The sequence below is a fragment of the Misgurnus anguillicaudatus genome, chromosome 25 (genome assembly GCF_027580225.2).
Source record: "Misgurnus anguillicaudatus chromosome 25, ASM2758022v2, whole genome shotgun sequence".
NCBI classification, from domain to species: Eukaryota; Metazoa; Chordata; class Actinopteri; order Cypriniformes; family Cobitidae; genus Misgurnus; species Misgurnus anguillicaudatus.
In genome coordinates, this window is record NC_073361.2 from 4,260,530 (window position 1) to 4,286,518 (window position 25,989).

Below are 25,989 nucleotides of genomic sequence, written 5' to 3' on the forward strand. Positions count from 1 at the left end.
TGCTGAAAGCATTCTTTAGAAATGTTGGCCCATATTGACAGGATAGCATCTTGCAGTTTATGGTGATTTGTGAGATGCACATCCAGGGCACGAAGCTCCCGTGCCACCACATCCCAAAGATGCTCTATTGGGTTGAGATCTGGTGACTGTGGGGGCCATTTTAGTACAGTGAACTCATTGTCATGTTCAAGAAACCAATTTGAAATGATTCAAGCTTTGTGACATGGTGCATTATCCTGCTAGAAGTAGCCATCAGAGGATGGGTACATGGTGGTACAGAAACAATGCTCAGGTAGGCCGTGGCATTTAAACGATGCCCAATTGGCACTAATGGGCCTAAAGTGTGCCAAAAAAAAAACATCCCCCACACCATTACACCATTTCATTGATGAGAAATTGAATAGGTGTTCCCAATAATCCTTTATGTGAGTGTATATAACCCTATGATGGGTTGTTGTTACCCAACCATGGGTTGAAACAACCCAGCATTTGTGTTGAAATACCTCCAACGGGTTTATTTATAACACTGAAAGCACATAGTCCTATTGTATGCATGAAAAAATTTAAATAATGTGTAATTTAATCGACAGGTGACCATGTTACATGCTCAGCAGGATTCTCTTTATACTGTTGCTGTGCACTGACAGTACAGTAGTTCATCTGAATGAGAAAACAGAGTGTAAAAGGCCATTTATTTTAATGCCAGCCATAACCCCATTGCCTTAACACTGGGAATGCAACACATAATTGCATTATGCATTACATTCTGACAGACTTTGTAATACAGCAATGTGTAAAATTAAGTTTGCATACCTCGTAGCATTTGTATTCATGCACGTGTGTATGTTGAGTATGCTTTGGGCCTTAGGGTAATAAACTATAGAAGAAGAATTGTTTGCAATTATTAAAAATAAATGTATTGATTTATTAAACGCTATCATATTTGTGTTGCCACCATCTTTATTAAAGCAATAAGCCACACAAGGCTGTGTGTTGAGGTGATTTTCCAATCAAAATTGAGTCTGCTCGCCATCACACTTAATAACAGCATGTAAATCAATGTTGCCTTTATATAACAATGTTAGGTAAGCCAATAAACACGTCATTTCTCTTTCTCTCTATCCTTATTTCTCTCTTGTTGTCCAAACTCTCAGGTTTACAAGCACTCGTTCACTGCGGACTACATCATTTGCAGTCTGGAAAATCCGTAAGTCACCGAGCCCTCCAATTTAATAGTTGATAGCATTCGTTTACAAAGTCCATTTGTTATTATGCAACCAACTGAGAAAATCATTGGTGCAGCATTTTGCAGTTATAGATCACGCCTGGTGTCAAAGCCATTCAGAGGATGCAGTCTTTCTATGCTGCTACCCCGTGGCAGTACTATCAGGCTCACGGCTCATCTGGCCCTCGATTAGCACAGAGACGTACAGCTCGTGTCACCTGTAATTTTTTGGCCTGCAGTGCAGAGCGTTTCTGTAAACGGCAGTGAAATAAAGCATCTATATTTATGAGCTCTGCGAAGGGAACAGATGCTGACACGGCATACAGTGATATACTATTACTGTTAGATTTTCAGCCGCATAAATCCCCCCCACTGCTTTATATGCTTCACTTTTATATGTCTAATGGCATCAGTCTATGTTGGCTTTCAGTCTAATTTACCATGTAGTGGTGGTCTGTTAGTCTTCTGAAGACTTTAAAGGCAGAGTGCGCAATGTTTGAAAGCCAATGTTGACATTTGAAATCACCTAAACATACACACCCCTACCCCAATAGGATCTGGACCTTCTTTTGATAGACCCGCCCCACACATATGCAACCCCGGCAAGGATGACGTTAGTAGACACACCCCTTACTGCTGATTGGCTACAAGTGTGTTTTGGTAATTGGCCCGACTCCCTTTTCCAAAGCGTTTTTCAAGCATTGTGCACTCCGCCTTTAAAGTTTAACCCATAAGTTGAAAGTTATGAAGAATCATTATTTAGCTTTTTCCATGTAAAGATAGTTCATAGCGGTCATTGTCGAGATGGAAAAAAGAATGAAATAATACATAAATACATAAAAGCACAATTAAAGAGTCATTCACTATTTCAAGTCTTCTGAACTTAAAAATAAAGGTGCCTTACGATGCCATAGAGCAGGGGTTGGCAACAGGCGGCCCGTGGGCCAAAACTGGCCTGTCAGCAATATTTTCTGGCCCGTCAGATTATTTTGGAATTCTGTGTTTCTTTTTTTTTGTCAGACTATTTTTATTTCACAATAACGTAAATAGGGCCCCATGTATCATTCATTCAATAGTTTTTTTTTTTCTTCAAATTAACACCAAAAAGAAAATAAAGAAAACCACGTACAATCAGAAAATCTGAAAACGAGTCCTTATTCGTTTTTTCATTTTAGTTCAGGAAATAAATAATGGAAAAACAAGTTGGGTTTTTTTATTTGAAAAAAAAAATGATTGAACTGGCCTATTAAAGGCCTATTGTGGGCGCAAACAGACTGTCAAGCTTTTTTAGCAATTTTTTTCTTTTTTGTCTTTTAAAGAGTAAATAAAGACAATGTTGCTTGGCAAAAGATCAGATACTAGACTAATTCAAAATAAGACACGTGTGGCAACAGTAGCTGGCCCGCCATCTACTGGCTAAAAAAATATTGGTCCGCGGTCAAAGTTACTTGCCGACCCCTGCCATAGAGGAACCTTTTTCTGAGTCGTTCCATAAAAAAACTTTAAGATTCAAAGAATCTTTTTTGTATTACAAAAGGATCTTTTTGGTAAAAAAGGTTCTTCAGATTAAAAAAAAGGTTCTTTTGATTATTAAAGGGGACATATCTCAAGACTTTTTTTAAGATGTCAAATAAATCTTTGGTGTCCCCAGAGTACGTATGTGAAGTTCTAGCTTAAAATATCATATAGATAATTTGTTCTATGTAGGTGTGAGCAAAAATGTGCCGTTTTTTGGGTGTGTCCTTTTAAATGCAAATGAGCTGATCTCTGCACTACATGGCAGTGCCATGGATAGTGCAGATTAAGGGGTGGTATTATCTCCTTCTGACATCACAAGAGGAGCCAAATTTCAATGACCTATTATTTCACATGCTTGCAGAGAATGGTTTACCAAAACTAAGTTACTGGGTTGATTTTTTTTCACATTATCTAGGCTGATACAAGCCTAGCACTTAAAGACTGAAACATGGAAAAAGTGTCCCCTTTAAAGGGTTTGAATGAAATAAACCTTTAAGAACCTTTGGATTTTTATTTTTCAAGAGTGTACGAAACAGATTGTAAATCATTATTTACTGTTAATTATTTTTATTGATTATTGTTGATTATTTACTATTTTAGAACATTTTTAGAAGTTTGGTTACTACACACTGTAAAACTAATGTGCCTTTTTAATCTGCTCTGGGGAGCCCTGTGTTACTCCTCTCATCTCTGCCCAGCTGTTTTGGAAGCGAAAAAGTGTCCTCTGTAGTAAACAGTCCTCGGGAAATGCATCTGACCGGTGTGTTTTGTTAATTGTAATGGGTTTCCTTAATACACACCATTCGATTAGCTTAGACAAGCCATCAACTGGATTATTAAAATGTTATTTTGAACATCCCACCTGTGCCTCTGGTGTCTAAATGTCTTAATCTCACTTTCTAACTGTGTGCGTGTTTCTCATAGGGAAACATGGATCCTGAACCCTCCAGAAGTGAGGAACGCTCATCTGCAGTACGCAGGATGGGGGCCACAAGGCCAGCAGCTGGTAAAAAAAACATTTCCCATTATCTACAGACACTTTAACTTCAAAGCACACACTTACATTCTCCACAACTGTTTGACTAGGGTCAGACAAAATCCAGTGATTTGGATTTTCTGCAATCCGTGTGAAGAGAAATCTGTTGCTACAAAAATGTACGGCATGTGGACAGTGTAAACTACTGTTATAAGTAGAAGTAATAATTTTGCATTGGAAATTGTCTACTTACAGATGTAGCAGTGAAATAGAAACACAATAGACCCTTGGTAATGATATCCACACCACTTGTTTTGAGTTATAGACTCATTTATTAAAAGCAGTGTCATCAAAATAATAGCAGTGTGAAGTTTAATCAGAAAATTGGTTCACTCTGTGAAAAAACAGCTCCTTTTGTCCTTTGTTAAGAAAGAGGAATTGGAATTGAATGTGTAATGTTTTCAATGCATTTGAAGGAATAAACTCTATAACATTTTTGCACTTTATTTACTTTTATTAGTACACACTGCTATTTTTGAACACCACTGTATGTTTTATCAAACTAAAATATGAAAGTAATGACCTGATTTCTGAAGTTGACCTGAAGTTTTTATAGTTTTATGTTAGGGTTGGGCGATGTCCCCTAAATTGACAGTTGACGATGGATACGTTAAACCCTCGCTTTGGACAATGATATCGTTAGGCGGGGAGGTATTTTAATTTTTCATTATTATTTGTTATTATATTATTATCATTCGTTATTTTACTTCATTACTTCCACTTAAGAAGAGTTGTGCACTTTTTATTTACATAAATACTTTTTTATCACTTAAAAACTATAATTTCTTTCTTTTAGTAACCAACTAATGACTCTTTCCAATAGGATGCACATAAGGGGAAATAGTAGCTTTATTCCACTTAAAAAGAGTTGTGCACTTTTTAAAAATATCTCTACATAAATATTTTTTTCTTCTATTTAAAAGCTATATTTCATTATTTTACTAACCAAATGACTCCTAAGCGCTTTCCAATAGGTTGCACATAAATATCTGTGCATATGTGCCACCAGTACTCCGTCCGAGCGGGTCTTGGTCTTCAGCACCGCGGGGAGCAGCCAGCACTCCAATTCGCAGCTTATAAAAACCAGACAAAGTGAACAAGTTGGTTTTTCTGTCCAGAAACATCTAAATTTAAACATGGTCTGTGTATGTAAATCCCACGTTTCGGTCGGAGTGTTGTTCCCGTTTTCTTGTTCTTGGCGTTCTCTGAATTCTGGGTTTTTACCTTAATCTGCCGCTTCAGTGCAGTATAGCCACATAGCTATGTAACTATGAGCTCGATCTCCCGAGACACTACAACATGCTACTAATAATGTATTAGTATGGGCTGTTTTCTTATACAAAATAAATATTTTAAGTTAAATGTACAACATGTCAAAAGGCAAAATTTTAGCAATGATCAAATGCCTGACAGGATATTTTCACAGACTAACACACGACACGTCTCTGGCATAGACTACAGTATTTAAAATAGCATATATGCATTAGTTATATTTTCAATTTAATTTATAGACCAACTCCTGCAAAGATTTTAGGTTAACTATAGTCTATAGAAGAGAGTTAGTGTGTGTCAACTCGCAGTGGAGTGGGGTGGGGGCATGGCATCACGATGGGGTATCTCACGATCAGATATGTTCACAAGTCTCTGAGCTCGAGTCCGAGTCAAGTCTGAAGTCTTTGAGCTTGAGTCCAAGTCAAGTCTGAAGTCTCTGGGCTCGAGTCCAACAGCCTTTTCACACAGATTTGCCGGAAGATACACGGGACAGGCATCCTGGAATTTTACGGGACCGCTTGCTATTTTATTCATTCACACTGCCAAGTTTACACGGCATTTGATGGTCCCGGAAAGACACGTGACCTGTTGAAAGTCCCGCCCTCTCTTCTACGCAGTGTCTGAAGTTTGCATATTATTTATTATTCCTCTCTCCAGAAACAACTCGCGTGCATTTTTGTTTATGATAAGACTACAAAGGAGCGCGTGAACGCACAGTTCTATTCTGGTGAATGATCTCAGCTTCAGAATGGATATTTGACGAGCTCTCTGATTTCTGCTTTGATACAGTTTTCAGACATTTCTCATCGTGATTGTTTATATGCATTTTAAACCCGCATTTTGAGGAGCTGGACGATATATCTTGTTGGGATGACGTGCGGGTATTTTCGTTTATTATGGCTCAAATGAGCAAGTGGCGCGATATTCTTTTATGCTGCTGAATGATCTCCGTTTCAACGAAGTAAGTAAAAATCTAACTTACCTGATATCTGCTTCAGTCCAGTTTGCTGACATTTCTCGTCGTGAATGTTGTAAATCCCTCATTTTAAAGAGTTGAACCAACTTCATGTTGCCATGACACGCGCGTCCTCACTACGGCACGTGCGTCATTGTTTATGCGTCTCATTTATCATTTCCTGATAACTGCTTCAATCTAGTTTGCAACATTTCTCGTGGTGAATGTTTATATGCACGTGTAGCGGATTTCAACCAGCACCACAAATGACACACCGACTCCAAGCTCTTTGGTGAACCACGTCTGCAGTTTAATAAACAAAAGACACGGGATCACACACACATCCTCTCACCAACAGTCTATCTGACTCTCTCCAGTCACATGTAGAACTGAGAGACTCTATAATAAAGTCCATTTGACAAAAAGTCTCTTTGGTCACTCATTACATTTCTTACACAAATATACATAAACAAAAATTATATAACAAAATAAAATGAATTCAACATGTACACTTTTCCTTTACATTAACATTACACTTAAAAGGAAACACATTTATCATCAGACTATATTTAGCCAATTTCACTCAGTTATGTGATCGTATAGTGGTTTGTTGATTTACATACCTGCAGTTTAATAAACAAAAGACACGGGATCACACACACACCCTCTCACCAACAGTCTATCTGAAGGATGTGAGACAAAACAGATTAATCCGTGTCCTCCATTAACACAGTGACTGCAAACTCAATTTGGGCCTCAGTTGACTAAATATACACAAAATACGATTTAAATAAAAATTACACACATTCAACTTAAATTAAATAGACAACATATCACTTCTACAGACTCAATCCACCAAAATTTTGTATTTAAAACTGATATTAAAAGGAAAAACTCGCACTCCAAATTAGCGTGCGGGCGGCAACATTAAACAAACATATTAAGGCCACTCGTTTGTAAAACTTGCTAAATGTATCTGATTCTTCACAGAAAATCAAATCTATGCACTCAATCCATCTTTTTAACACTTCTAACATTGATATTGACTCATATTTTTAACCATTTTTACACTTTTATCAATCGTTATACAGAGATGCAAAAACACCAACCTGACTCTCTCCAGTCACATGTGGAACTGAGAGAGTCGGACGCGACAGCGCCACTAAGTGACGTCACTCAAACTTAAACTATTTATTTTTCACAAAGTAAATTTTTTCCTTGTATAATATAAAAAAATGAAGAATGAAAATAAGATAGATGGATAAGAAACACGTATGAAATTACAAAAATAATTAAATGTCTTCAAATTAAATCTCTTTCAAAATAAAAGACGCTAAAGTTTGCTGGAACACAAAACTCAGAACACTACACTCTCCCCTCCCAAATTTCAGCAAACTTTAAGGCTGTATATGAGACAATTTCCTTTTAAAGGGATATCCAGACTTCAGTCATTCAAATGAATAGCAATAAACCTTGCTTGGAAGAAATATGCCCTTATACATATAACCATGCATCCCTCAATAAAGTACTTCTCAAATACTCTTAAAGTTTTACATGCTTACTCTTTGACATTATTCAGAACACTTCAACACTATACAATGAAATTTAACATCCAACAAGACTGGAAAGGATTCTGAGCAATTCTGCTAAAGGATCAGTAGTATGTGGCTCACTTATTACCATGCTCATACACTCAAGAAGTCTTTTAACAGGCTTTACTAATCTACCAGATCTAGTTCTCACACTACCTTCATTTGGTTTCAAAACAGTGTCTGACACACTTACTTTTCTTGGGGACAGTTTCTTTGTGACTCTAGTTTTACTACTTGGGACTTTAAACTTGTGACTACTGTCTGATCTACTTTCAGAACTGGCTTCACTTGGGACAGTATTAGGTTCTGTTTGAACACTATGACTGGTCACAGACTCTTCAACAATTTCTTCTTCAATACTCATTCCAGTTGAGTCTGAATTAGTCACACTGCTCCCATCATCTGTATTCTGGCCATTTAGACTGACATCATCAATATCACAACTGCCACAAGGAAAGTCACTGTGGTTGCTTCCACCCTTAACTCCTGAAGGGTTATTGTCTCTTGTGTGATCTGCTGAAGACAATGTGTCAATCTCTGTGGCTTGTCCAGTGCTTTGTCCATGAACAGAATGCGTCTTAACAGGTTGAGACTCTTTTGGGCCTCGGCTTTCCAATATCCAGGCAGCAATCCTGCCACTCCTAGATTCTCTTTCAGAACTGAACATAGACTTGTGCTTTTGGTCTTTCATCTCATATGTTTCTTCCTCAGAGATTGTGGAGAACACTGTGGTATCGGCTTCTGGTTTCTCCAAGGGAAGGAAGTTGACAGGTAAGAGAAAGTTACGGTGAACTACTCTACTTTTCTTTGTAGCTGGGTCTTCTACCCTATAGATGTGCACTGTTGGATCTTTCCAAGTTATCACATGAACTACAGAATCCCACACATCAGCTAACTTTCCTTTTCCTCTCTCTTTCTTGTTAACCAGAAGGACACGATCTCCGATTTCTAAAGTCACACCTCTGGATCTCTTGTTATACTCTCTCGCCTGCTTCCTTTGGGCTTCAGTTGTACTTTCTTGAGCAATTTTTACAGCTTCTCTGAAATCTTTCTGAAGACAGTCCACATACTCATCGTAAGTCTGCATCTCATCATTCTTCAGGGCATTTCCGAACATGATATCTACGGGCAGCCTCGGTACTCTACCGAACATCAAGTAGAAGGGTGCAAATCCCGTAGTTTCATGAGTGGTGCAATTATATGAAAATGTGAGTGTCTGTATCACTTGGGGCCATCTCTCTTTTGATCGTGGAGGCAAAGAACGGATCATGCTCCCAAGAGTACGGTTGAATCTTTCTGTTTGCCCATTACCCATCGGGTGATACGGTGTAGTATGGGACTTACGGACACCAGAAACTTGTAGCAACTCTGCAATCAGTCGGCTTTCGAAATTTGCTCCTTTGTCAGAATGTATTCTTTGTGGGAAGCCATATATACAGAAAAACTGATTCCACAGCTTCTGAGCTACCACTTTTGCTGTTTGGTTCGGGCAGGGGAACGCATGGGCCAATTTCGTAAAACGGTCCGTTATTACAAGAACATCAACATTCTCTCCATGTCTCCCCTCTGCAGACCAGAAATCGATACACACAAGTTCTAATGGTGCACTTGTTTTAATGGACTCCAGTGGTGCTCTGGCTTCAGGTTCTGGAGTCTTTCCAACGACACAGCGTTTACAGTGTGAAACATACTTTTTGACATCTGTGTCCATTCCAGACCAGAAAAACCTCTGCCGTACTAAGTGAAGAGTCCTACTTTGCCCTTGATGACCGGCATCATCGTGAGTTCCTTTCAGAGCAGCACTTCGAAGCGAAGCAGGAAGAACTAGTTGGTACCTGACTTTTCCTACCCTATCCTTTGACCTGCGATACAGAACACAGTCTCTGATCACTAGTTTTTCCCAATGTTTCAGCATTCTCAGTACTGATGCGGTTTCATTGTCTCTCTCTCTTCGTGATGGTCTCCTTTTTCTATCAACAAAGAATATAACACGTGCAAGAGTGGAATCTGTTCTCTGTTTCACCCTTATTTCCTCCAGTGAAAAGACAGGGAGTGCATCCACACCTCCTTGAATTAAACTGTGAGTGCAGTGGGAAAGCTGAGCACCACGAACTGGTCTGGTGGATTCCCAGTCAATGCAGGACTCTAAAATAGCTTTCACTCCCTCATTTTCAATCTGGTGCAAACTCCCAGCTTCAACACTCTGAACACTACTGTCACACATCTGGAGTACATTCACTGACAACCGGAAAGCTTCTTGAACTGCTTCGGATGTTACAAGTTGAGCTTCACCCTTAAGAGCTTCACAAACTTCCAGAGTTTTTGCAAAGGGGCGTCGACTTAACAGATCAGCAGGAACATTCTGAGTGCCAGGTATGTATTTCAAGTCAAAGTCAAAAGGCGCTAACTTAGACACCCATCTTTGTTCACAGGCATCTAACTTTGGTTTTGACATAATATATGTCAGAGGATTGTTGTCTGTTAATACTGTGAACTTAGTCCCCTTCAGCCAATGGGCAAATTTATCACAGACTGCCCATTTTAAAGCATAGAACTCTAATCTATGGGCGGGGTAACGGGACTGAGCTCTTGACAGGGACTTACTTGCAAATGCCACAGGTCTCGGTTTTTTCTCTCCCTCAGGTGTTTGACTCAGAACCGCACCTAGTCCATCCATAGACGCATCCGTGGACAAGAGGAAAGGTCTCTGAAAGTCTGGGTGAGCCAAAGTAACTGTGTTAACAAGTGCATGTTTAATTTTTTCCACAGCTAAATCGCACTCTGCAGTCCAATCTTCAGGTTTCAGACGCTTGGGTTTGACAGCTCTGGGGCCAACTTTTCCACCTTTGATCTTTTGTCCAGCAGTCAGTTTATACAGAGGTTTGGCTAATGATGAAAAACTCTCAATGAAATGTGAATAATAGTTTGCCATTCCAAGAAAAGATTTGATTTTTGTCGGTGATGGAGTCTTTCCATCTTCTTCCATCAGCTCCACCACTCTGAGATCACTGATTGCAGACACTTTTGCTGGGTCAGTTGTGATGCCACTCTCTGATACAATATGTCCCAGGAACTTGACAGTTTTTCTCAGAAAGTAACATTTCTTTGGAGACAATTTGAGGTTGTGATCTTTGAGACGAGAAAACACCATTTCAAGGCGGTCGAGTGCCTCTTTCTCCGTCTTTCCAAACACCAGCAAGTCATCCAAGTAACAAAGGAGGGAAAGAAAGTTCTGGTCCCCAAAGATTGAAGTCATCATGCGAGAGAACGTTGCTGGACTATTGCACAAGCCCTGAGCCATTCTGTTGTATTCATATAGGCCGACCGGGGTAGTGCAGGCTGTGTATTTACGATCTTCCTCATGGATTGGGATATTATAAAAACCCGATGTTAAATCCATGGTACTGAAATAACAGTTCCCTCCCAAGGAGGCAAGAGCGTCAGCTTGGTGGGGCAGTGGGTATGCGTCTTTTTCTGTTCTTTGGTTGAGCCACCTGAAGTCTGTGCACACTCGTAATTCTCCAGAGGGTTTCCAGACTAAAACTAAAGGGGAGGCCCATTCACTGTTTGACTTTCGAATGATACCGCGCTCCTCCATTTCATTTAGTGTCTGTCTCAATTTTTGGTATTGAGCTGGTGGGACTCTCCTGTAGGGAAGGCGGAAAGGCTTCTCATCTTTCAGATGTATCCTGTGGACAGTGTTTTTGACCTCACCACAGTCTAGCTTATCACGGGAGAAAGTGCTCTCATACTTCACAATGAGGTCAGCCAATTGTCTTTTCCAAAAATCATTAACTTCACAGGAGTCAATATCGATTTCATTCAGTCCCAACTCTCTCAACTTAACTCTGAAGTCAGTTTGCAACATCTCACTTTCTTTGTGAACATTCTGAGGGACCGGTCTTGGTTCATGCTTTATGTCCTCTGTTAGCTGTAACTCTTCGAGGGCAAGACACGGATGCACTTGCGCAATCTTTGCATTCCGACAAAGTACAATAGGACGATCCAGCATGTTTATCACCTTCATGGGAATCCATCTGTCACCCCACAGCGGGCACACAGTACGAGCAATCATGATGTTTCTTGGTGCAGAATGAGAAGCTGAGGGCTCTACCATCACTGTACTCCCAACAGACAAAGGGACCTCTTCTTTTAGCCTGCCCCATATCAGATGCTCATGCTGTGGCTCCAGTGTCACACATTGTTTTAACATTACAGTGCCAACTCTTTTTGGGATCTTTTCTCCGTGCCAACGGTCAACATTGGAAAGCAGACCGAGAAGGGGATCATGACTGTTTTCCTTAACAGGCTGGGAAATATTCTCCCAGTACCATTTTGTTTTCTTTGCTTGTTGCGTCACGTGTCTTAGAACATTGGAGCCTACGATCATGTCATCATCTTGGCCTGGGACAACTATAAAGTTGACTGTCATCTTACATCCAAGCAGATCAACATTTAGTTCATAGGTACATTTTGTCTTAGCCTGGCTGCCTCCGCATCCAGTGAGTACTTTTGTTGTGGGTTTTCTCAACCTGTCACAGATAATCTTGTGGTCCTGAAGTGTGCGTTCAGCTGTTTCACTCAATGTACAGGTTACAGATCCACTGTCTATAAGGGCTTGGAGTTCTACTTGTCCCTCAACTAGTACTGGAACTTGAAACAGTTCATCCTCATCACTAACTTTCTTGTAAGTTGGTTCTCTAAGTAAACAGGAACTAGTCTTAAAAGTACTTATTTCTTTTTCACTGTTTACTTTTGGAGTCAGACTGTCAACTAAGTTAAAATGGACATTAACTGGATTCACTGGGGGCTTTAGTTTATCAGTGCTCACACTGTTGCCCTTACAGTGTGAGCTTTCTAGTTTAAAGGGTGCTCAGGGGCAGAGGAACTTCTGTTTGTTTCTGGTTTCATTGGCTTTTGTTTGGGGCACTCAAAGCCTCTGTGCCCAGTCTCGAAACATTTGAAACACAGGCCCTCTTTAAAGCAGTGCGTCTTTGTTGTGTGATCAGAAGCTTTACAAACTCTACAGGTGCCTGAACGTAAACTTGCTTCTCCAGATGGGGTTTTTACATGCTCTGCTTTTTGCATGCTTTCCTTCTGTGAGATGATAAGCTGCTCTAGAAGAGACACTGCCCTACCAAGGAGAGCTGAATCTAGACCACTGGACTGACTACTGTTGGCAAGCTGCTGCTGTGTCATACACCAAGCACCAGAAGGCTTCTCTTCAACCCTTTGTGCTCTCTCCACATTGGCTAAATGCTTATCCATATGATGACTGTCTATCAGTGCTTGCACTTCATTAGCAGTCCAGGTCTCTAGTGGTTTACTCCGAAGGGCTGCATACAAGGTTGGTTCTGGACAGTGTCGGACAAACATCATTGTAACCTCATGACCAGGGTCTTCAATTCTTTTTCCTTGTCTTTGCAGGCACTCGTTTGCCAGGTCTACAGCCTTATTAAGTCTGATCCAGTAATCTAAGCCACTCTCTGACCGTCTGGGCAAGGTTTCATAAAAATCTCTCAGCGGAGTAGTGGATGAGACTGCATCTCCAAAGTGTTGTCTCAAAATAGAGAAGATAACATGTGGGTCTCTAGTCACATTAATCAGGGGATTGTTACGAATGCATGTTCTTACAACATCTTTAGCACGGCCCATCAATCTATCAAGAATCTCCTGACCTTGTTCTGGCACACCAAGTCCTTTCTTATTTAGATAGGTCTGCATTAACTCCTCCCATTCATCAATGGTGCATCTATCACTTTTGTCGCCTCTGAATGCTGGAGGTTCTTTTACATCTTGGTGTCTGATAACTAGGTTGAGATTTGACCAGTCAGGGGGTTGGGCTGAAGACTGCTGAGCATTCGTATTGTCTCTCTGGACATTTTGGCCTGTTGATGACAAGCTAGCAGCTATTTGGCTACCTATCTCATTACCTAGCTGCTTCATTAGGTCTGCCATTGTTTGCCACTGATTTGGTTGGTCACTTACTGTAGCACCATGTCTTTCACTATAAGTAACAGGTGAGTCATGACTAGACCTAACCTGGCCTGTGTGGCTGACATTTTGCATAGAGGGACCTACTGGGCTAGATATCATGCTCTGCTCTAACATACCATTCAACAGAACACCCCGCCCCAACCCAGTGGAAGTTCTCTGTAACATTGGAACAGTATTCACAGGGGTAACATCAACATTTCCATCATTTGCATTCAGCAATGTCTCTTGTGTTCTAGTGTGTGCAAAACTATGATTGTCCATGTTTTAAATAGTACTGCTTATCTATTCTCCAAAGATCTTGTCGTAGAAGGTGTTAGCGATGGTCTCCACCGGCGATCTGCAATGGCTGATCTATTGAAATCCGGGTCACGGCACCAAATTTGTAGCGGATTTCAACCAGCACCACAAATGACACACTGACTCCAAGCTCTTTGGTGAACCACGTCTGCAGTTTAATAAACAAAAGACACGGGATCACACACATCCTCTCACCAACAGTCTATCTGACTCTCTCCAGTCACATGTAGAACTGAGAGACTCTATAATAAAGTCCATTTGACAAAAAGTCTCTTTGGTCACTCATTACATTTCTTACACAAATATACATAAACAAGAATTATATAACAAAATAAAATGAATTCAACATGTACACTTTCCCTTTACATTAACATTACACTTAAAAGGAAACACATTTATCATCAGACTATATTTAGCCAATTTCACTCAGTTATGTGATCGTATAGTGGTTTGTTGATTTACATACCTGCAGTTTAATAAACAAAAGACACGGGATCACACACACATCCTCTCACCAACGGTCTATCTGAAGGATGTGAGACAAAACAGATTAATCCGTGTCCTCCATTAACACAGTGACTGCAAACTCAATTTGGGCCTCAGTTGACTAAATATACACAAAATACGATTTAAATAAAAATTACACACGTTCAACTTAAATTAAATAGACAACATATCACTTCTACAGACTCAATCCACCAAAATTTTGTATTTAAAACTGATATTAAAAGGAAAAACTCGCACTCCAAATTAGCGTGCGGGCGGCAACATTAAACAAACATATTAAGGCCACTCGTTTGTAAAACTTGCTAAATGTATCTGATTCTTCACAGAAAATCAAATCTATGCACTCAATCCATCTTTTTAACACTTCTAACATTGATATTGACTCATATTTTTAACCATTTTTACACTTTTATCAATCGTTATACAGAGATGCAAAAACACCAACCTGACTCTCTCCAGTCACACGTAGAACTGAGAGAGTCGGACGCGACAGCGCCACTAAGTGACGTCACTCAAACTTAAACTATTTATTTTTCACAAAGTAAATTTTTTCCTTGTATAATATAAAAAATGAAGAATGAAAATAAGATAGATGGATAAGAAACACGTATGAAATTACAAAAATAATTAAATGTCTTCAAATTAAATCTCTTTCAAAATAAAAGACGCTAAAGTTTGCTGGAACACAAAACTCAGAACACTACACACGTTATCTCTCGTGTAAGGAGCTGAACCATAACTTGCGTTGTGATGATGACGCGCGGGTCCTCACTTCGACACGCCCTTTATGGCATTCTTGCGGCTTCTTGTTCACACAGAGTGTTACCCGTGTATCTTACTAGGTCCTCTTTCCGGCAACGATCCCAGAAGATTAACGGAACGAGTTTTTGTTCACACAGATGCTTGTCTGGCAATTTTACGGGTATTTTCTGGGACCAGAGGTCTGTGTGAATGGGTTTGAAGTCAAGTCTCAAGTCTCGTTGTAACAAATAAAACTCTAATAACAAATAAAGAAATTATAAACATTTATAAAAAAGGAACATAGTTGCACATTAAGGAAGGTCTAAAATTAGCATTATGTACAGAAATTAAATTAAATGGATTATAACACTGTCTTTATTGTACAAATTAAATATTATTATTATTATTTTTGAGCAATAGAAGTGATTTTCTGTTTGTCTTGGGTTGTTTGATTAACATAAATGACACAGACTTAAGTAGGTTAATTGAGGTTACTGTCTCTTTATTAAGAACAAATAAGCCCAGACTGGTTTCTGACTGGTTTCTTAAGACATAAACAAAAATGTTTTATTAGAAAAAGAATACTGTGAGATCATTTTGCGTGTATGTATGTGCCTTGTCCAAAAAAGAAAGATTTTATGTTGGCTTAACTTTTGAAACACTTCTCTCTGTATGTACACTACTGAGGGCACTAAACGCGTGCTCAAACACAGGCGGAGCGCTTCAGGAAGAGGTGCAGCAGTCGCTTCACATAAAAACGTTACGTTGTTTTTCATTGCTCTATTCAGCAAATGTATGTTAATGGACTACACTACAGTATGACACAAAGTAGCGCAACTCTGGACCTGACTGGAGCTGGACCGGACACACTTAACCGCATGTGCGTACAGAAATCTGCTCACTTGAGCGCCTTTTTGCGGTTAAATTGTTTAACCATTTAAACAATTGCAAGCCTTAGAAACAGTGATAAACTTACCCTATTTAAATTGCATATTAATCCGCAAATCGCATGCCAGCCGATTGAGCCGAACCGCGGATCCGTCACAGCACTACCCAAAGCTTCGGATGAATGCCACAGCAGCGGCCGGTGCATTCATGTATGTTCGCGGCCGCGCGCGCGGAGCAGATACGTCACGTGTTACGTCGTGGGCAGGTTGTAGGTAACGGAGGGAGCTATGACAGCGAGCTCATCAGACGTTTCCTAAAAATAAACATTGTTCACGAGTCGCGCGGCTCGAGTCCGAGTCGAGTCTGAAGTCTTTGAGGGTCGAGTCTCAAGTCGAGTCTGAAGTCACTGTGTGTGCGACTTAAGTCGCACTCGAGTCCAAGTCTCAAACTCGAGTCCCCATCTCTGCTCACGATGATATGGTCCATCAGCACAACTCTATTTTACAGTATGTGATGTTGCACTAAGATTGGTGTCGAAACTAATGTTGTCTGCTGTCATGGATATCCATCCTGATATGATGATTTAAATGTTCACAGCATAAAGATCTCACCAGTTACAAATTATTCTCTGTATCCCAGAACAGATTAGCTGTCAATTCAGAACAACTTAAAATTTATTTAGAATTATTTAACTCTGCTTAGTTTTGTTGACATTACTGAAAAATTGAATATTTTCTCAATTTCTTCAGTTATGTTTGTTGTGATTCATTTGGATTTTTGTTTAAAAAATATCTGAAAGCCTTTTCAATGCAATTAATGCTTATTCAACTATTCAACAGAGAAACTTTTAATAAAAAATAAAAATATTTTCGAATTAAACACGTCAATGAAGATTGCTTGCTGTTATAATCTTTACTTAGCATCCCTGTGATTATTTTTGTTACCTTGAAACTCACATTTATCATAAATGTATAGCTCTACTGTACAGTGTTTGACCATGAAAATGCACAGCATCTTTCTAAGCTAAGTTATTGAAGTGTATTTAAATATGATTTAGTTTTGAATTAACATCAAAGTGGTTCTAAAGTTTTAGAAATAACCTGAATACAGAGTGAAATTGAAAGTACAGTAAGGTCACCTTTTGTGCTCTTTAAGACTTGCTGCTTTAACTGTATAGTAGTAAAAGATACATACAGTCGTCATCTTTAAGAACAACTTTAATTAACGGAAACATGTTTTGTACACAAACGTTTACTAAAGTGAATATATTTAAATAGATGACTTTAAATAAATGAAATAGATTAAAGTACAAAACTGCAATAAGACCCTAAATGGGAACATGTTCTGGTGCAAGAAGCATCTAAGGGGAAACCTTAAAAAGCTAACAGGTAAATGAGTGACATTTTTTTTTTTAAATGTTAGGCAAACCGTGACTACACTGAAGAAGCTAATATATAACATATACATATTTAACACAAGCAGTGGCATAGTGCAAAATGCATAGGCTCCCGCAAGAATAAAGGCAAGGCCCCTTACTGCATAATCATATCAGTGGCATTCATGCATATTGTCCTTGAAAAGAGCGTATAGTACCAGTGCTATGCCACTTAGTCCATATCTTGTGTTCAAAAATAATAAATGCAGTAATGTCCTTTACCAACAGTAATATGATGACTTCATGACAAGTTTAAGCTACCAGTAAAAAGTTACTTTTAGTACATTTAGCATCTTCCTGCGCAAAGTCTTTCATAAGTGACCTCTTGGCTTACAGGCTCCAGAACCTGAAGGAAGCAGACAGAGCGCGTTGCTTGCTTGCATGTAGCTCAAAATGGATTGGCAATCACTATATGATTGATTATATGTTCCTATCCGTAGCAAGAACTTTAAATGTCATAACTAAACACTTGTTTTAAGTGTCTATGACATGAATAAACACCTCATGTGCCTAAAAAGAGCGTTGGGCAGCTGAAACCCGTGAACAGCACATCTCTTTAACAGCTACTTGTGACATCACTGATTTTTCTCAAATTACATGTGTTTTTTGGCTGAAAATGTTAGTTTCAATTTAGAAAATGACCATGACAGGGATTGTTAAAAAAAACTTCAGGGGTACGTTTCCCGAAAGCATCGTCAGACAACTACTATTGTAGGTTTCGTCGTATTTCCCGAAACCATAGTAAAAACGAACATTTGCAAGCTACATCGCAAACGTGTGGTTTAAACGACAGTTCTTCACCTGTCGTTAGAAGCATCGTTCCTTGTTATTATCATATGTAGTAGACTTACGTTGATCATGCTTTTTAACAAAATAAGTAAAAAACATGTAGTACATTCTATATCCATCATTTTAAATATATTACAATTTTATTTTACGTCTTTAAGTTTGTAAACAGAATGAAAGTTCTGCATTTGAAAACTGCGCATGTGCACAGTCATTTGAGCTTTAAGACCCTGGGGAATCCCTGGGAGGAGTGACGTAAGAGGGAACTTGCGCATAAATTGAATATCTTGAAAATAAACAACAGATAACTAAATCACGATAACAAAATCAGTCTTCCGATGCAATATATGTTATTTACAGCAATAATCTTAAATTAAATCGATTTGCACTGATTAATTAGTACTTCACCTCCCACGTGACATCATCAACTATGTTGTTAAACCAACATGGTTCAAACGATGAATGTGCAACAAAGTTACTATGCTTTCGATAAACAGTCTTGACAAGGTAGTTCGTTTCTCCAACTATGCATCATACTATGTTGGTTCGGCAGTGAGTTGCGTCGTTGTTCGGGAAAGGCACCCCAGAGCAGTAGCCACATCTGACAGGAATGGATGTATATGATCAGTAAACACCTGTAGACAAAAATTAATACCAAAATAAAAGTAAATTTTTTACCGTCATTCTAGGTTCAGGCTATAAATTATGTCCTAAGATAATTTGAAAAGTAATACAAAATCTGTTTACATTAGCAAGAACCATTCACATACTGTACTTACTATATGTAGGGTGACCATATGTGGCATTCTTCCCGGATACGTCCTGGCAAGGATTTCGGTGCGTCTTCCGGAAGCCGTATTTGTTGACCACAAACGCCATTCAGTTAAAAACATAAGACATACAATCGTAGTTTCATTCTTACCTTAAAATGTAACAGTTGCCTGTCTGTAATAATAATAATAATCCTCTAAGACATATGTGGTCATCAAATTCTGTGGTGCGTTAAATACCTTGTCACGACTATTTCCTGAAAGCATAGTAACACATTCGTCGTTTGAACAATGTTGGTTTAACAACATAGTTGATGGTGTCACGTGGGAGGTGAAGTACAAATTAATCTGTGCAAATCGATTTAATGTCAGATTACTGCTGTAAATAACATATATTGCATCGGAAGACTGATTTTGTTATCGTGTTTTAGTTATCTGTTGTTTATTTTAATTTAATTAAAGATATTTAATTCATGCGCAAGTTCCCTCATACGTCAATCCTCCCAGGGATTCCCCAGGGTCTTAAAGCTGGTAGCCTGGGCACATGTGAAGTTTCCAATGAAGCGCTTTTATTCTGTAAAATAAAATGTTTATATATTTAGAATGATGGATATACATTGTACTACATGTTTTTTGCTTATTTTGTTCAAAAGCATGATCAATGTAAGTCTGCATATGATAATAACAAGGAACTATGCTTCTAACAACAGGTCAAGAGCTGTCGTTCAAACCACACAAGTTTGCGATGCAACTTGCGAATGTTCGTTTGAACTATGGTTTCGGGAAACACCAAATCGTTGAACTTTGTCAGTAACGACGAAACCTACGACAGTAGTTGTCTGATGATGATTTCGGGAAATGCACCCCTGGCCAGGATGCGTTCGGGAAGAATGGCACGTATGGTCACCCTACTATATGTGTATCTCTGTGTGCTTATGGTTGTGATATCAAAATTCCTATAGTGTGTTTTCATTTAAATGAGAAGGAAAAGGATGGATGAAAAGGATGTTTTGCATGATATGGCCCCTTTTAGTTTTCTTTGTTTGCGGTAGGCGCGGTCAGATCTGTGTCTGGAGTGTCGTGTTTATAAATGATTAGCATAAAAATCAACACTCCTCCTGAGCAATACTCTTTTTGAAATGGTATTGACACCACTCACATTCTGTTTAGCATGAATCCAGAAAAAATCCAGATCTCCATAATGAAACTGGATAATAAGGACAATGATTTATTTAAATCAGGTTGCAGCAGTATAGATATTAACAAACAAGAAGAAAATCAGTCCCAACCACCTTTAAACAGCCAGGGATTTAAAACCCTCGCACGCTGATGATAATGAAATATATCAACCACCAGTTGGTGCGGGTGCCAAATTTTGTACATTTACTTAAGCCCTCAAAATCTTCAGTGGCTATTACGGGACAAATGGCTGCATTAACGTCAAATTAGGTCACATTTTAATCCTGAGAAATAGGGTTTAGGTCAGTTCGGTTAAAACATATTGAATACATTTTTAAACGACAAAATTTTATTAGCTGACCTGAAATGTAAAGCATGCCTTTAGTCATAAAACACTCATCTGAACACAGAGGTCATTATTAGAGATGAGGCTGTGGAGGACACCAGTTACATAATGTGTTAGGAGACCATCTAGAATAAAGATATTTTCATTTTTTTTTATTCGGTTCACTTATGATGTGTCTAACTTTATTCACACAAAACAGCTATGTTTTAGACATATGACAATGTATTACCTGCTCTAAAACTCTCTAAAATAAACACTTGGGGGTGGTTTCCCGGAATACTGGTGTGCATCTTAAGAAGACAAAACAATGGCACTGATATATGTTAAAATTAGGGCTGTCAAAATAAACGCGTTAATAACGCGTTAACGCAAATTCATTTTAACGGCACTAATTTTATTAACGCGCGATTAACACAACACGCAATTTCTGTTTGACCCACAGCTGGATGAATTGAGACGCAGCAAGTGACCGGCTCTGTCTAGATGAGTCGGAGCTTTTCATAAAAATAAGAACATTAAGCTCTCGTCTAGCGAATCCAATGTTCTAAATGGTCATTAAACATCTAAAATGCACGTTTTCTGCACGTGCAGTTTTCTTTATCTGCAAGTTTTCTGTGAGGTGTACAGTCCCAAATCCATATAAAGCAAAGGTGCGTCTTCTTTCACTTTTTAGTTTCGTTTTAAAAAGCATTCAGAAATTATAGAAAATAGACCGCAGGACTTTCTTGATGTTAAAATAATTATTAAGAGAGATAAAGTTCGGGATCTGATTGATGTTAAAAGAGTTATTAAGAGTGACAAGGCTCAAAAGCGATGTCTGACGCAGACGTCTGAACGCATGCACACAAACGCGCGAGTGCGTGACACTTCGTCCTATTTATACGCATCTTCAGGAGACAGGGCTCGATATATAGACATCTAACACAAAATTACAGGTTTAAAAATATCTGTTTTGACAAGAATTCACGCAGGTATGACCTATAATCTGTTATATCTGAAGTGAATGTTTGGTTAACTGTTAAGGAAAAGTATCTGTTGTGTCATTATATTAAACCCTTGCATTATCCGACCTACAGTATCTTAAAGTGGTCTGTCTCAATGTAAAAATTAAACAATAAAAGAAAAACATATATGTATATTGAGATTGTTTTTGCTCTGCATTAACAGGTATAGTTCTGTCATGCTTTGTCAGATTCCAACAATTGTTCCAATTGTTTTGAAGTTTTTTAATAAAGAATGTTAAAATATAAATGACACATTTTTGAAAATTTGCTCATCCCAACTCAATTTGCCAGCACAGGTCACAAATGATGCAGCAGCAGACAGAAATGGAGAAAGAACAGTCTTCTAAAGGCAAAAACATTTATAAAACTATGGCTGATGGTTCTGTTGAAAATGTAAACAGGCTGTTGTAGACATACATTTGTATATAGCATATATATTATCCAAATCCATGCTGATTAGAGCATTAAAAACGTAAAAAGTGTTACATTTAGGTAAATTTATAACAGATAAAAATGTGGGATTAATTTGCGATTAATCGCGAGTTAACTCGTGAAATCATGCGATTAATCGCGATTAAATATTTTATCTATTGACAGCCCTAGTTAAAATATGTCAGTACAAGGTGTTTTAAAATTAGAGTAGCTCAAACATGCATTTTAGTCTGGGGCTAGGATAAGCTCTGTCCGGGAAACCACCCTTTGGAGTAGTTTAGGACTTCAGTTGAAATTGCCAGATGTATATGTAATAGCCAAAAGATATTGTATTATGTAAGCATAAGTTTTCTTGTTCGCTCCGCGTGGGTTTAAACGCCGTTTTTCTAAAGAATAATTTTTTAAACGTTATTGGTGGTGGTTGAGAAGAATTCCTTTTTCAATATGTAAAGCATTTTAGCGCAATATAAATGTGTCATATTGTTATTCTTAATATATATAAGAATACTAATATATTTATACAACATTTTTAACGTTAAAACATGTCGTTTTTATATCACATTAATCTCTTTAAAATATTTATACTTTTAGAAAAACTGACATAATTATAAATATTATGCACAAACAATGAAATGGTGTCAAAATTCGACAACACAAATAATTAAGATATTCATTGTAAATAGAGTCACGGGTATTAGGCTCACACTAAATTCTCTGTTGCACTTAGTATAAATGCGCATTGCACGTACAGTCATCTTAATAGTTGTATTTTTAAAGACCACATCTGATGCATCACTGGTATTGATATGATGGAGGAGATTGCAATGGTCAGTACACTCTATTCCTGCCTTCCAGTAAAAAGAGGCAATTGTCAACCGTTAAAGAATGACATCCTCTGGGGGAGGGACTTTGCTCATGCGCAGTATCTGCTTCAGCAAGACCTGCACTCTCAGAAAAAAGGTACAATAAGGTTTAAAAGTTGTCACTGGGACCTCAAAGTACACATTGGTTCCATAAAGGTCCATATTAGTACCTAAATAGTACATATTAGGACCGTTTTAAATGGTACTGTCCCAGTGACAGCTTTTGGTAACAGTTTACCGTGTCTAAAATCTCCATCAGACCAGCGCAAGATCTTCACACATATTTATAATATACAATAATGGCATTTTACAGCAACCACACTTTGTAAAAAGATCAAAATAAGCATCAAAATTACTGCAATATATAGTGTGATGAACAGATACAGTATGTCTCTATATAGGCTCAGAAATTTCAATTAGCTTTGTCTTTTTGAGTTTTTTGGTTTACTGGCTGTGGTCACTATGGATTTGTTGCATGATAGCTGTGAAGATTCTTTCAAGTTTCTTGTTTTGTATTCATTTAACAAAAATTGAAATATTTATATATATATATTCGAGGTCTCTGTATTCTGCAATGCTTTGTTTTCCGCCGTCTCCCTGGCCAGTTTCTTCAGCCAAGTTCTTCATTCACTGTGTAAATATCCATCTGTATCATCACCAGTAAATCCCTTTCTGCTCATCCATCAAATTTTTATTGCATTTTTATTTGTGTTTCTTTTCAATTTTCCAGATTTTTATATTTGAGAATAACATTTACTACCGAGCCACTGTGGGGAACAGATCCATTCGGCTGGTTTCTACTGGAAAGGAGGGTGTGATATTTAATGGCCTGAGCGACTGGCTGTATGAAGGTAAGACAAAAATCCCTTTAGCATATCTTTATTCTACATGCAAAATATAACATGAATTTAGCCTCTAATAACCGTTCAATAAACTGATATGCACAGATGCATCGTCTGTATTCGATTATTTTTCATGATAGAGAAATATTATGGAGCTGCATGTATTGTAAAAGAATCAAAGCGAAGCAGAGGAATTAATATCCCAACGTCTCCCAGAATGCAATACTGTCTTCACAGGAATGTGGGATTGTGGATTTTCTGTAATTTCAGTTTCCCGTTTAAACTTTAATCCGGGTTCATATTGCAAAGGCTGACCTTTGGCTTTATGAGGCTCTGAAGGTCTTGAAATTGACACTTATTATTTATTGAAAAGATGAATGTATTACAGAGAGCAGAAGCTCAATCTGGCCTTTTTCTGTTTATCATGATCTCAGCGTCTTTCTGTTGCGGTTTATTTATGATTTATCTCACTGCAGTGTCAATCTGATACACGTTTACATTACGCATTCTTTTATATTGATTTCCAGGACATCTCACGGTAGCTTGATATTGATCAGACCTCACAATGGTAATTATAAAACGAATTGTTCTGACTCTTGATTCTTTCTGCGAAGGCATAAAATAAAGCCGATATCCATACACCCGTGACCACAGTTGAATACTCAGTTGTGTCAGATTTTTTGACAACCATAAACAAGTTTCAGTAATACAAATGAACTGTATTACTTGGGTGGACTTAACACTCTTTAAACCAAGCCCTTTAGTGGCTTAACATCACCCAGCAAGCAATTTTGTACAAAACAAGACAAAATTTGGGCGCCCAGGGAAGGTCTAACCATAGCCTCAAGAATAGACGATGCATATATGTTTAAAACATGTCAAAGAAATAAAAGCAAACACCTAGACCATCTGTTGACTTTGCTTACATGATGAAAGTATTGTACGTCTCTGAGTTATTTTGGCAAAAAAAAAAGGTTAGGGTAGAAGTGGGTTACTCATAGCCAGACTATATTGGGTCTAGTTAGTCGTCATTTCGTCTCGGTTTTTGCTTGCTGGGTAGTTTGTTAGCTAAATCCATTACTGGCCATGGTGTGTTGATCATAATTTACAAAAAAAATTAAGTTTGGTGTCTGGAAGCCATGCTTATTTGCTGTCAATGTGAGCACATTTTTTTTTAAGATTAACCTGTTCTGTTTTGATCTGGCCTGGTGGACGTTTACATGCGCAGTCGATGCCACATCATATGGTCTGTGTCTGCATGTTTTACTCTCATTGTTTATGTATCTCATGATATGTTGTATGCTAGTTCACTGGCAGATCTAATGATGAATAATTAATCATTCATCAAACTTTGGTTCGGTCTGTTGAATACAAATTGATTTGTTAAAAAGAACAGCTGGCCATGCATTCATTGGGGGTTGAGTTTAGGCCTGCTGGACCCTTCCAGTTTGGATTTATCGCCACATGGTCTCTGATGTGCTTAGCAAAAGGTTAGTGCATGTAAATTCAGATTACCAATGCCACAAAAAGGCCAAAAGCAACAGTTTTCACCATCTCAAGATGCAATTTTAATTTAGTACAGTTGCATTAATGCGGAAAGATACGCAATGCTCATTTATTTTGTAAAGTGGCTGTAAGTTATCTCGGCAAAGTATTTTAATCAACCTCATCTCTACAAATCCTCCTCTGTATAATTTGGAGATGAAGAGTGGAGATTGTTGCATTGTTGTGAGTGTGGTTTGGTGGAGTAGTTCGACACTTGCCTAGAGGAAATGATTTATCTCAATCAGTCTGCGGATCAATGCTGAGTTTTAAATACCCCTGAATAATCAGAGATCCTAAAGAAGTTTGTGCTGTGGCAGATGTCTGGTTTACTCAAGATCATAGATTCAACACACAGTAAAGGATACTGGATGTGATCTTGTGGCATCAGTAAAGCAGATCCCTCAGGGGGCTACCTTAAAACAGTCTGCAATGTTACATCACCAAACCATGAAACTGAATGAAGAACACAGAGGGATTGAGACAAGGCATGAGAATGCTTGACATCACTGGTTTTGCCTATCCGGCCAGCAGCTGAAGTGATTGGCTATTCTGCTTGTCAGTCATAATTTTATCTGCATAGGGTGGCCTTGTTTCAAAGAAGAGAACTTTAGATACAGAAGCATATATGCTATATTTGCCAAAATAATGTGGATATATTCTAGCAAATTCTCTGTGTGCATCATTTTGAGAAGTTACTATTTTTTTTAAAATAAGTTCTCCTAGTTAGTACCAGTTGAGGTGCATATAGAAATGGTGGGC

General features: G+C 38.3%; 1 protein-coding gene across 2 annotated transcripts in view; it reads left to right on the forward strand.

Annotated features, from left to right (window-relative positions):
* Positions 1–25,989, forward strand: part of dpp6a (dipeptidyl-peptidase 6a) — a 462,038-nt gene that overhangs the window by 386,392 nt on the left and 49,657 nt on the right. For both annotated transcript variants that reach the window (XM_055182097.2, XM_055182096.2), the window contains exons 6-8: positions 1,155–1,207; positions 3,668–3,749; positions 23,574–23,694. In XM_055182097.2, coding sequence (XP_055038072.2) covers positions 1,155–1,207; positions 3,668–3,749; positions 23,574–23,694 — 256 coding nt within the window. The remainder of the gene's footprint in view (positions 1–1,154; positions 1,208–3,667; positions 3,750–23,573; positions 23,695–25,989) is intronic.